Source organism: Eptesicus fuscus, chromosome 17, assembly GCF_027574615.1.
Source record: "Eptesicus fuscus isolate TK198812 chromosome 17, DD_ASM_mEF_20220401, whole genome shotgun sequence".
Classification (NCBI taxonomy): domain Eukaryota; kingdom Metazoa; phylum Chordata; class Mammalia; order Chiroptera; family Vespertilionidae; genus Eptesicus; species Eptesicus fuscus.
In genome coordinates this window covers 8,868,625-8,882,436 of record NC_072489.1, presented here as the reverse complement: position 1 = coordinate 8,882,436, position 13,812 = coordinate 8,868,625, and the positions used below count along the sequence as shown (strand labels likewise).

Sequence of the window (13,812 nt, the reverse complement as noted above, 5' to 3'; positions counted from 1 at the left end):
AATGCATGAGCTGCTACAGAGCTTCTTAGACTTGTTGGCTTAGTGAGACCCCTTGATATTAGGCAACTTGGGACTCGACATATAAGAAATATTACGAGAAAAAATTAAGTTGTAATAATCTGGTATTTGTACTAACTCAGGAGGTCCATGTTGGGTTGAGGATATGATGTTTGATCAGTCATCTTAGTTCTCGAACTCTGGCCTTAAATAATATTTGAGAAGTTGTTTTGTTCAGTAGAAATAATGGCAATATTCATGCAGGAAAACGTACAGAACTCCAAATAATAAAGTGATATGGGTAAACTCCTTTGGGGTTCTTGTCTATTTAAAACCTGATAGGTTTATTGAAATTTTGAAAATGTTTGTAATCGTTTCTGTATAGTTTTATGTGACTTAATCACATAAACTGTCATCTTAGGAATGTGTACACAGGAGCCAGTTCTCTGCTCTGCTCCCCATGGAGTAGGTGAAACTCAGTGGGGTAGAGATGCGGATGGATATGCAACAGGTAGTGTGTCAACTTAGCAACTGATTTTTAGAAAGAATCTTATTCTTTTGTTTAACATGATCTTTATAGGGATCTCACCTAAAGTATATTTCATTTATACCTTTTGCCCTTTAGGGGCATCTAAAAACATAGTTATTTTGGTATTTGGATGTAGGAGTCAGAATGAGATGTTTAGTAAAAGCAAACTGAAAAAAGAAAAGGATTTAGTTTCTCAAGATGGATGGAATTTTTAGATAATGAACTGAGAATTTAACACATGTGTGAAGGAGAAAATGCCGATCACAATAAAGCTTGTTCATTCTACCACTAACACAAGTGAAATTTTCCCCATAGGTCCCTTCAGGGCTTCCTGTGTTTGGTTCTTGTCAGTGTCTAGTAAGAAAGCCACGTTTACTCTTATTAGAGAGACAGCCACTGTAGCTTAAATACTGAGGGTGGATGGGAATCAGGAGCTTCAGAATTCCTTAAACCCACCTCTTAATTTGGCTGGAAAACAGCAATTTTAGCCCATTGTGCTCCACATGAGAAAGCCAGAAACAAGAACATCTCTTGGTCTCAGTCTTTGCAAGGGGAAATGGACTTGGCAAATTCTGATCCCTCCTGTCAGATACACTGCAGTCATGGGTGAAGTATGGACTGGAACTTGGAGGCTCTCGGGTGCAAATGCAGTGTTTAAAGAGATTGAGCAGCCACCTGTAAGGTTATGGCTATGAGCGATGTGCTGGTTTTCTCTCCTGCAGCCGAAGTCTCTCCTCCTGCTGCAGTCCAGGACAGAGGAGTGGTGTGCTCCACCGGAACGCCTTCAGGAGGACACCCCCCTCACCCCGAAGTAGGCTGGGCGGGATTGTGGGGCCAGCGTATCAGCAACTTGAGGAATCAAGGATCCCCGACCAGGATACAATACCTTGCCAAGGGTAGGTCTGAAAACAATGAAATGTAAGGAGGGTGTCATTATTGCTATAGCTTTAAATTGAGTTGCTATGTTCATTGGGGTTTTTATTCATTGATTTTGTCATCAATTAGTTATTTATACTTCCTTTCTTCTTTGTTCCACAAAGGTAAACTAATGTAAAAGATTAGGTACAATGGAAATAGATATTAGGAAAGTGCTTAATTAAAAATAAACATAACACTAGCAAGAAAATAAATGTATACACATACAGGCACTTTGTTATTAAATAGTTGCTAAAACAACTTAGAATTGTCTTCGATTTAAAAACTAGAGATTTATTAGGAGGACTAAAGTGTTTCTTTATCCTTAGGTTTGAAAAAAAAACTACCTAATTCTCTGATAAGTATGACTGTGGACAATAAGTAACCTATAACATATATATATGTGTGTGTGTGTTTGTGTGTGTGTGTGTGTGTGTGTGTGTGTATGTATACACACACACACACACACACACACATATACAAATATATATGTATGGGAACAGATACATATCCCCTATATAATAAAACCCTAATGTGCAAATCGACCAAACAGTGGAATGACTGGTCGCTATGATGCATGCAGGAGCTGCCCCTTGGTGGTCAGTGCACTCCCACAGGGGAAGCGCCGCTCAACCAGCAGCCAGGCTCACAGCTGGTGAGCACAGTGGTGGTGGCGGGAGAGGCTCTGTGGCAGTGCTAAGGACACCTAGGGGATGTGTGACTGCTGGTTTAGACCTATTCCCTGTGGCAGGCAGATATCCCCCAAGGGGTCCCAGACTGAGAGGGTACAGGCCAGGCTGAGGGCCCCCCCTCCAGTGCATGGATGTCATGCACCGGGCCTCTAATATATATATCTGTAATAATAAAAGCATAATGTGCTAATTAGACTGGATGACCTTCCAGACGAGGCCGGAGCTGCAAGGGCTGAGGCGGCCACTGTGGCAGGCGGGGGCCGAGGCAGAGGCAGCCATGGCAGTGGTGGGGGCCGAGCCCCTTGCATGAATTACATGCACCAGGCCTCTAGTATATTATCTGCTTCCATCGAGCATCCTTGAATGTGTCTCAGTTAATACTGAAAGCATGATTTCAAAGTACAATTTGCTGAACTCTGATCTCTAGGTTTATTCATGGTACAGGGATGGAAATATGGGCTTTGGGCATGACAACTGCTATTCCTCCTTGCAGTGCAAGGTTGTCCTTCCTCTAAGTGGACACAGATCCTTACAGGGCTCAAGGTGTGGTGAATGGAATGGAGGATGAACTTTAGTCCCATTCACCTAATTGACTGTTCAACCAAACATGTAGCTCTTACTTGAAATGACTGAAGCTCAAATCTTTGGCCCTTACATCTTGTGTGAATTTGAGATAGTTTTATCATCTAAGCTTAAGGTTTTTTTCATCTATAAATTGAATAAAAATAATACAGCCTTCCTCAAGGTTGTTGGGTAGATTTAAAAAAAAATATGTGTGGAAAGAGCTTGTACCTTGTCACATGATAAGCAGGGAGGTAGTACTGGTTTGTACTGTCTCAGGAACTGTTATAAAATTATCATTGAATTCAAGAATAATGCAATCAGGGTTTACTCCAGAAATTTCAGGAATCTGTTCCCTCATACAAGCCAGGTTCTTATCACATCTAGTTTTTATCTCTCTGGATGAGCCAGGCCAGGTTTCTATGCTGCTTTGCCCTGGGTGATGTTCCCACACTGTATCAAGGTGGAGGCCTAAGCAAGTAGGAAGTCCATCACAGAGCCTTACCCTTGTCTTTTCTTCTGGGCAAGATATATGTGCATTTCTACTCTGTCTGACAAAGCTCAGCAACAGATTTCTTTAGGAAGACCAGGAGACAAGAATTAAATAGCCTGTGGCTGGGTTTTGTAATTTTGAAGCAACGCAAAATGTAGTTGGTACAGATCTGCAAATTCAACGTAACAGCCAACTTATCCAAAATGTATGATATAATGCAAGTCAAAAAGTAGCTGGCATTTCTCTTTGCCTTATATCTGGAAAGGGGCTTGTATTTAGCCTACAATGATAACTAATCAGATTTCATGATTATTTTCCTTCTTAAATCACTGATAATGCCCATTGTCGAGGAATTTATGAGTGGAGAGGAAGCCCAGCTCATGCTGTCTTTCTTTCTGACCGGCATGTTTTGGCTGTCATTCCATATGACAGGTGTAAGGATGCTCTGAGCTGCTCTGGGCACAGGCTTCAACCACACATACATGAATTTTCAGAGGTGCCCATTGCATGTTTAGAGGTGCCCTGCTTTGTCTTTTACCTCCTGGGAGACTTCCACTTACTGTCTGCATGGTGGTGGTTTTGTTTTGGTTCAATCATCATTGGGGTTGGAATATTCTCTCCAGCTGGCTGGCCACGTGTATTTTCCTGTGTGTGATATGCACCCAGTGTTGATAAATGGTGACTGTAAGTATAAGTCACGGTGTGCTCAGCACAATGAATCTCAGGGAGCAATCTCATTCTCAGTTCTTGAAAACAGCTATTTTCCACTCCTGGGGGACCTTCCATCTCTCTGGACTGGAAATAGGATTGGTAATAGAATTTCACAGTTAAAGGCCCTCTTCAAATCTGGCCCTAGCCTGAAGGGGCAGTGATTGAATTTGCAAGGGCCATCCGCCATCTGCTGCTTATTTATCAAGCATGTGGGCGCTGTCTGCTAGGTAGGCTTCGGTGGTGGGACTTCTCTCTGTGGCACTGACTTCGGCCCAGTTTGAACCAGTAGGTATCTCAGTGAAGCCGGAGGAAAGTGTGCACTGGTAACTATTCAGGAGCCTTTTCCCTGATTAGCGGGGTCAGAGACAGCCACGGCAATGGCTCCCAGAGCTCTGAGCTGTGTTATGTCAGGCAAACCAAACTGATGTATTCATATGCTAGACAGAAAGAAATGGAGTCACAAAAGCTAGACTGCCACCTTCAAAGTAGAAGGGATATGAAGTATACTGACTGTTTACTGTGTATAACCTCCCAGTTCATGGGTCAACTCTCAACCACTGAGCCTCATCGGCCTGGCAATATTTCACTTTTTCACCATAGTTACTGAGGAAATGCACTGGTGATTTCTTTGTTGAGGGATCAGAGGAACGACAGTCCAAATTGGCATTTTACAGTCAATGAATGACAAGCTCATGGATCAAAATTGTGAACGAGTGATTGACTGTCAGGGATTCAGACCTCTGTCTGTCTTCCAACCCGGATCACATCTAGAAGTTGTGCTCTCACTTAAACTCATGGAGAAGAGTAATCTGCTTCTCCTCAATACCAGTGCTGGACTCTCACAGATTCTAGGAGGGAAGTGAGGGTTACCAGATTCCTCTGGGGAATAGTGCAGATGCATTACTTCAGTTAGTTCTCAGAGCAATCCCCCAGGGCAGTGTACCACCTGATTGTTTTAATTGAAGAGAAAATTAAAAGGAGGCTGCAATTCATCTAAAAATGGTGTTGGGGCTTGAAGTCATGTCTGATCCAAAACAAAACCACATTTGGGAGAGTTCTATTTGCTTAAAGCACATCTTCATGTTATGGTAACATTTTAGGTTGCAGTTATTGGCAGCCATGTGTCCCGTGTCCCCTAACTGACTTGTGAGGTGACCTAGAGGTCAGCTGCAATCCCTCTTTCTCATCTACACCCTTAATTCAGCAGTCAGGCTTGTTAGAAGACTGCTTCAAGTTTGGCTTGAATTGCCTTTGATCACTTCATCAGGCCACATTGTTGACTTATTGAAGCTATGATTGTCTAAATCCTCTAAGATATTTACACATTTTTCTAATACTAGAGGCCCAGTGCACAGATTCATGCACTGGTGGGGTCCCTCAGCCTGGCCTGCACCCTCTTGCAATCTGGGACCCCTCAGGGGATGTTGGAGAGCTGGTTTTGGCCTGATCCCCACAGGCCAGGCTGAGGGATCCCACCGGTGCATGAATCTGTGCACTGGGCCCTAGTATGCATACAAGAACTTTGGTTAATCTCTTCCTGCTCTCCCCCTGCCCCCTTCCCTCTGAGATTCACCAGTCTGTTCCATGTTACCATGCCTGTACGTTGAGCTTCTGCCCCCTGGTGGTCATTGTGCATCATAACTACCGGCCGGTCAGCCAGTTGGCTGGTCACTTAGGCATTTATATATATATATATATAGAATTTTGCAAATAATGTTTAGATCCTGGTATAAGAATTTGCATCTATGACCATCACATTTCAAACCTATTAAATTCTACTCACTGATATACTCTCATGATATCTATGAGAAATACAATTTTATCCTAATTACATTTTTTGTCTCCGTGAGGTTAGTGAATCTGGTAGTAGACATTCTGTATCTTCATAGATATGAATGGTGTTAATTTTATGATATTCAGAACAAACACAAAACCCTCTAATTGGTTTCATTTCTTCTTGTTAAAATTAATTAGAGCCCTTAGGTATAGATTTTCAGTTCCATAACACCAAAGCAAATGGACCAAAATCCCTGGAAAAGTTCCTTGTACAAGGTGGCTATACAATTTACACAGGTAGAGATTACACATTCCTTAAAACGTGTTCTAGTGCACTTTGAATATCCACTCATTTCAGGCTTTCATAGTAACAATTAAAATAAGACAACTTGGGGTTAACTTCTTCCTCTTCTGCTTACTAAAGGTAACTTGGGGCAAGTCATTTGAGTACCCCTTAGTCCAGTTTCTTCTTTAATTACATGGTAATAATAATAGATAAAGCACAGTTTTTTAAAAAGTAGTGAAACAATTAAAGGTGAACATGCTTTTTAAAAACACCATGCAGCCTGACCAGCATGGCTCAGTGGTTGAGCATTGTCCATGAACCAGCATGTCACTGTTTGATTCCCAGTCAGGGCATATGCCTGGGTTGTGGGCTCAATCCCCAGTAGGAGGCATGCAGGAAACAGCTAATCAATGATTCTCATCATTGATATTTTTATCTCTCTTTCCCTCTCCCTTCCTCTCTGAAATCAATTAAAAATATCTTAAAAAATAAAATCATATGCAAATGTTAGCTCTTGTTATTATGTTTGAAATGGATGCTAATGGGGTATAAAGTGTTTATCTCTAAGATATGCTATGTATTCATATGCCCATTCCATCAAGATTTATTGGTTACCCACTCTGTACTAGGCACAGTAAGAAAGGGTGGGACTATAAAGACACCTAAATTTGCTCCCCATCTTTTCTCATCATCTGATAGAATTGTTCCTGTCATGCCCTTAAATAAAGACTTCTATTTGGTATGCTACACATTTCATCACAATTATTCTTTCCTTGTATAAACATGACTTTTATTTACATTACAATGTAAGACTAGGGGAATGATAGTTATTATATGGGGGTAGATATGTTTAGATCACACACATTTTAATGTTTAATTTAATGTTTAAATTAAGGACAATAATAGAAATAGAGTAAAAACTACTCTTCAAGTCCCCACACCACATTTCTTTGAATCTATGACTAGCTGTCCCACCTTGTGGCACTGGGAAGCTCAGAGGCACTGGGAAATTCACTAGCTCTGAACAGGCCAGAAAGGGCCTCGTCAGATTCTGGAATCTTCAAATGACTTAAATGGCAGGTTGGCATTCTTGACAAGCCATTGACATGCACCAATGAGCTGCCTTACTTGGCTGCAGAAACCACATATGGAAAGTTGCTAGATTGGTAGAGGCCTTACGGAGCTCACTTCTTGCTTGTCCTTGGGCAGAGAGGAGAATCTTGTACCTCCCATTCCCCTTTAGGCTCAGCAGTTTGTAGTGAGGCAATTCCTACAGAGCAGAGTGCCAATAGAAATGGCGTTCGTTCCCCTAGAGTTGTGAAGCAGAAAAACCCTGGACTCTAGTACCTTACTGCTTAACGTGGGGCTTCCTGGTTTCTGCAAGTAGGTTGGCCACATGAGTGCTAAACCAGGGCTGAGAGGGTGGTCGAGTTGATGGAGTGGAGTAATGCCGTGATGGGTTTCCTGTTTGTCACTATGGAAAGGCCAACTGACTAGTACCTGCTCAACCCCCATTTACTTTGTATTCTAGGATAGAGGTCAGGAAGACTATATCCCACCTGCCTATACAGCTGTGGTGTGTTGAAAGATCCCTGGACTTAAAGTAAGAAGATCTGGGTTTGAGTCTCAGTCTGTCACTTATTTTCTGTGTGACCTTGGGCAAGTCACTGCACCTATCTGAGCTTCAGTTTCCTTCTCTGTTTATCTGGGAACATATTCTGCGTCTGATGGGGTTGCTGTGAGAAGTCAGTGAGGTGGTGCATGTGGCAAGTGCTTTGCTGGCTGGAGAGTGCTCTGAAGAAGCACTGGCAGAAGGCAGACTGTCTAACACGCTCTTTCTTTTCAGGTATTCATCCACCGGTTTAAAAACCCAACAGAATGCATCCGTACATATGCAACTGCCTTCGAGAGAGACAAACTCCTATTTTAATAGCTTGGATCAGAAGGACCTGATGGGATATTCATCCCCAAGGGCCAGTTCTGTGCCCATCATCCCTTCAGTGGGGCTAGAGGAAACCTGCATGCAAATGCCAGGGATTTCTGAAGTCAAAAGCATCAAATGGTGCAAAAACTCCTACTCTGCTGATATTGTCAATGTGAGTATTCCAGTCAGCGATTGTCTTTTAGCAGAACAACAAGAAGTGAAAATATTGCTAGACACTGTCCAGGAGCAGATCCGAATTCTGACGGACGCCAGGAGGTCAGAAGACTACGAACTGGCCAGTGTAGACGCTGAGGACAGCGCGAGTGAAAACACCGCCTTTCTCCCCCTGAGTCCCATGGCCAAATCGGAACGAGAGGCACAGTTTATCTTAAGAAATGAAATACAAAGAGACTCTGCATTGACCAAGTGACTTGAGACGTAGGAATCTGTGCATTCTATGCTTTGCTCAACAGGAAAGAGAGGAAATTAAATACAAATTATTTATATGCATTAATTTAAGAGCATCTACTTAGAAGAAACCAAATAGTCTATCGCCCTCATATCATAGTGTTTTTTAACAAAATATTTTTTTAAAGGGAAAGAAACGTTTCAGGAGGGATAAAGCTTACAACTAAAGCTTTTGGGTGGAATTCTGAGTACAATTTCAGTTAGTCCCAACACTGTCCTCTTTGGCTCCTGGTAGATGTGGGCGATTCAGACCCTCAGCCCCACAGCACAGTGTCCTCGTCACAAAGCACTGGCAGGTACCTGGTTTCAGAGACAAGCTGCACCCCGAGGGCGGGTGTGCCAGTGCTCAGACAGCCCTTGCCATTTGGCTTGGCAGTCCCAACCCCTAAATTTCTCTTCACTCGACAGCCTCATCACAGGTTATGTCATGTCAAGAAATGTAGTGTTTTCTATTTCATTTTGAGAATGGCACAGGCCTGGGAAGGAGGAGGACAGAGATAGAGGGAGCCATCGGGGCAAACTCAGCTGCTCTTTTGTGCCATCTTCCTCTGAAATTTGAAGGTGCAGAATCTCAGAGGAGGATATGAAATCAATATATAAAAAATGGACAAAAAAAAAATCAGTGTCATGTCACTAAAGTCATGCTGATAGAAATGTTTTTCTTTGAGATCGTTTAGGACGCCAAAGGAGCATTTCTCAGTGTGTGTGTGTGTGTGTGTGTGTGTGTGTGTGTGTGTGTGAGAGAGAGAGAATGTGTGTGTGTGTGTGTGTGTGTGTGTGTGGTGTGTGTGTGTGTGTGTGTGCTCCCTCGAGCACTGGTATGCTGTATGCACATGTGTTCATTGTGAGTATGTGTGTGCATGTGTGTGTGTGTATTAAGCTTGCTAAAATTTGTTCTGAAACATCAGGGAATCTAATATTAAAAAAAATTTCCCTCTTAGATCTGTTCACTTTAAAATTTTCCATTAAGTATAAAGTTCAGTTAGTAAGTTCTTACATCAAAGTCACTTGCATGGTGGGGTCCTATAAAGCTGTTGACAATGTCTAGACCATTTTCTGATGTGAATACTTCTGAGAGGAACAACTGTAGGTTCATTGATGATATCTGTATCACAGGAGAGTTGAACGTGTGTGTTTATTTTGAATCATGCGTACTTTAATTATTTACACAAGCCAATGACCAAATTGACAGTTATCCTTTGCTTTTTTCATGAGCCTCATTAGTGTTTATTTTGTAGCTAGTCTACAACTTGTGGACCAAGATATTGGCTTCTGTGGTTAATATGGAAAGAATAAATTGTTGAAATCACAAAGCCGAGTATTCAGTTCACAGGAAGCCCCCAAAAGAAACGTAAATTGTGTTGTATGTTCATTTGGAATAAAGCAATATTTTTATCACTGCTGAGGTGAGCGGGGACTCCTCCTGGAGATTTGTCTGTTTTATTTACCCTTACTTTGACGGGGGCATTCAAGAAAATTAGTGTTCACATAACCAGTCTTTTTCCAATTATCGGTGGTGTTGTTATGTTTACACTGTTTTAAATAAAAAGGCACAGTATTTGAAAGTATATAAAAGATTTCTTTTACTGCAGTTGGGGAAACCTTGCTTAAAATTGTCTTGTTCCATTGAAAAGGAATGTAACTATTTCAGAATCAGACATTGAACATATACAACTCTTATTTGAAGTTAAGTTGTTTCTGTTGAAAATACATTGCAAATTGCTCTTTGAGAACATTCTTTAATAATAGACACAATGCCACACAGGGGGAAGAAAGAACAGTATGTTTTTCAGCACTGTTTTGTGAAAATTCAAGGTCTCAAATGTTGAAAACATTTTGGTAGAGATGCATTTTATATGCAACAAAAGGTTCGTGGTACTCATCAGTTGTCCCATTACAGTTGTTTTTTTTTTAATTTATAGGTAATGTTAGCCTCTTAAAAGATGATTATAAATTTTTATTTCTAGATCATCTATGTTCTTATTTTAAAATATGATATCTTTGGGGGAAATTTGGAAAAAATAGTCTTAGCAGGTATATAAAACCCTCTTAAGGTACATATCAAATATGTCATTGTGTTGAAATTTGTTATAACTATAAACATAGACTAGAAGGCCTCACGTTTGTTGATGTCAACCTCGTTCTTGGATTTTTTCACTGAAAACGTTACTTGTTGCTTATCTGAAGGAGTCAGACATAATTTACCTATTTAGGAGGTTATATACTCCGTGACTCACTGTGGTTATGTTAATATATTATTTACTCCGCAAAGATTATCAGTCAAACATAAGTCCTGGTCCAACCCATTATTTTTTAAAGAAGAACCACATATTGTGTGATTGTAAACACCCTGGTGCATTCCGAAGAGCGTGACCACCAGGCACACCCACTGGCAGTCTCATGTGAAATTAGAGATATAGTTACTTCCTAATTGATAGTCAAGACAAACTCTTCCATAAAGAATAAATATTAATGTTACTTTCAGTGGTCATTTCTCTCCTTTTGGAATATGAAGCTCTCCTTTGAAAAAGGTCCAAGCTCAAAATGCTCATTTTGGGCACCAGCAGACAAGTGCTGAGAGCATCAAGACTTGCAAAGCTGATCTGACGTGGCAAACACCCGGAGCCATCGGTCCTTGGCCTTCGAGCTCGTGTGCCCACAAAGAAACACTGATTCCTACAAGACACCTTTGGTTATGCTTCTCTTCCCTCGTCTTTATTATGTAAACAGGTTTGTAATTAAGTAAGTTGAATATTTGTTATTAACTGGAAAATGAATGTCAGTCATTATTTTTACTCTGAATCATCTTCTGATATGAATGTTGTTCATAAAGCCTGTGTTAGTCTAATTTGCCAGTGACTGCCATGGAATGCATTGGTTCAAAACATGTGACCGATTTTATGCTAATGAGAAATAGTAAAAACAATGTTGGATAATGGGCATCCACATTTTCTTCCTGGTTTTCCTATGCACACAAATTATGAAGTGCTCGGTTTGATACTCTAGTCCAATATCTTTCCATTTTGCTATGGGTTAAGGACTAAATATTTATAAGTGACTCACATTTCTAATACTTGACATCATTTCTAAGCATCAGCTGCAAGAACTTCTGTAGGAGAAATAGTGCTGTTTTCAGGACTTGTCAAATTAGTCTGTTTTGATCATAGTAACATATCAGACCTGCCAAAAAGAGAACAAAAGGGACAAGCTGACTTCAAGAAAATGCACACTGCCTTCCAGAGTGAATGACAGTAAATCTACAATGCGAGTGAGGCTCCCGGTGACCATGACTAAGGCTGTCAATGAGCAGGTGTCTACCAGAACACGCTGGGTGTCACACCTACCGGCAGCATGGTGCTACAGGAAGCCATGCCTCCCTAAGTGAGGGGGATGGTGGTTCCTTGCTTCCAGCCCCATAAACCAGAAAACATTGCCCTGAGACAAGTTCTGTGAGACATTCCTCAAGAAAGTATGTAGTATACACACCTAGGAACACAGTAGGAGGGGTGGGATTTTTATTTGATGTTTTGGTACCTGGGAAACATTTTATATATAAGAAATACTTTTTTATTATTCAATTGTGTAGATTCAGTGCAGTGTGTTCAATGACAGCATGCCTATACTGTGTTTGTACTTTAGTCTTCAGAAATTCAGTCTTCATCCAGCAAAAACCAGTACAATGTTTCTAGGGTGTTCTCAATTTTAAATGTATCCCAACATTTCATGGAAAATGAGGCCTTTAAATAAGCTTTATCTCTTTCTCTTTTATTCTTTCCCTTTTAAGAAATAGTGAGGGTAAAGCAAGAAATTCATTCCTTAAGGTCTACATTGTTTTTTTTTTTATAATAATCTGTTTCCTACTGTGACCACACACATGCACATACATATATAAATATATAAAATATATGTATATATTAAATTTATGTGTTTTATTATTTTCATAGCTTTATTTTTGTTCAAAATGACAAATATAAAAGTGATGGCCTTCAGGAATGCCAATGAAATCAAATCATGTAGAGCTCTGCCAACATTTAGATAATACAGGTATTTTTCAGTTCTTTCTCTTTCTTGGGTAAGCAGAAATGTCCTCAGGTTAGAAAAATCAAGAGAACATGAAATAAAATCACTGCTAGATTATCTCTTAGAAATGAAGATTGAACTATGAGTGTATATGATTGATGAACCTATAACGTATGAGGATCTCAAAGATGTTTTTTACAAATTAAATCAACTTCTCTCAAGGGTCCCTAAATAGGTGCCTTTGACTTCCAGCACGCCTTACACTCTGGTGGGGTGAAGGTGGAGTGGTGGTGGGGACTATGGGTAGTGTTGGATACCCAGTGATGACAATAGCAGAGGTGAGCAGACCTAGACGTACTGGGCTTCTACTACTTTGATAACTTTCTGTCGTAATTCCTGTATTGACTGCACGTGTAATCTTGCCTATGAAAGAATTGTGTGATAGTAAGCAATCTCTTTTGTTGGAAATGCATTACAAAATCATTATATTGAAAGTCGTCTTTGTGAAAGCTTCTACCTTATCTGCTCATAATAGTGGCTCCATGACACCATTTAGCAAATAAAGAGGATGATCTAGTTCATCTTCAACTTCTTTCCAAATTGAATACCTTGCTATCCAATCATTATAACTCAGACGTTACCTGGTCACTTGCCATCCTATCATTTCAACACAACCCTTTAGAAAGTTAATGGTTATAAGACTATCTCTGTAAGACTAAAAAAATAATTGGAATCTGTATATGGATCTATGAATAAGACTTAAATGTATAATGTTCCATTTCATTTTCTAGAAGAAATGGATAAGATTGCTTTTGTGATTGTTTTTAAAGTAAATTTACCTAGGACAGATAATAAAAATAAAGGGTTGACCAAGAAAATATCTAATTTAAAAGCTTAAGCATCAGAACTTTCTCCAGATTTTTGGGTCAAAATTTGCTGCAGATTGTTTTTAAGAGAAACTGCATCCTGTGAACCTTTATCAAAGTCAGAGCAAGGGTTTCTGCAGAGAGAGCATGAGACCTTGAAGATACTTCCTCTCATAGAGACAGGGGACGCTCTCATCGGATGCACAGGATGTTGATTGATATTCTCAATTATTTGCATCTAAAACTCATTAACATAAACTCTCCAATTAATAGGGAATAAATTCTCTGAAGACTCTTTCATGTTATAGATGCAAATAATCCTGTCTTTGGGGGACACAATAGACCAAAAAATGTAAGGGTTACTTCCTTATTTCATTTTGGTTGTATTTGCCGTTTTTGACAAGTCAGTGTCTATTTGATCTTCTCATAGCATCCCGACCAGCACTATTCTTTCATGTATAACTTATCCTCATCAAGATCCTAAAGTCTAAAGTCCTTAGTCTTCAATAAAGCAATGTAGGATATAAAATAATTTCATCAAAAAACTTTTTTAGGTTTTGTTGTTTATTAAAGT

The 13,812-nt window shown here is 40.1% G+C and overlaps 1 protein-coding gene across 3 annotated transcripts in view; it reads left to right on the top strand.

The window, feature by feature from the left end:
• Window positions 1–8,392, top strand: part of NRG3 (neuregulin 3) — a 1,064,346-nt gene extending 1,055,954 nt beyond the window's left edge. For 2 of the 3 annotated variants that reach the window (XM_054729073.1, XM_054729072.1), the window contains exons 8-9: window positions 1,249–1,422; window positions 7,807–8,392. In XM_054729073.1, the coding sequence (XP_054585048.1) occupies window positions 1,249–1,422; window positions 7,807–8,314 (682 nt within the window). In that variant the 3' untranslated portion in view covers window positions 8,315–8,392. Of the gene's footprint in view, window positions 1–1,248; window positions 1,423–7,491; window positions 7,564–7,806 lie in introns of all 3 variants that reach the window. The other variant, XM_008149153.3, reaches the window with a different exon arrangement.
• The last annotated feature ends 5,420 nt before the right edge of the window (window positions 8,393–13,812 follow it).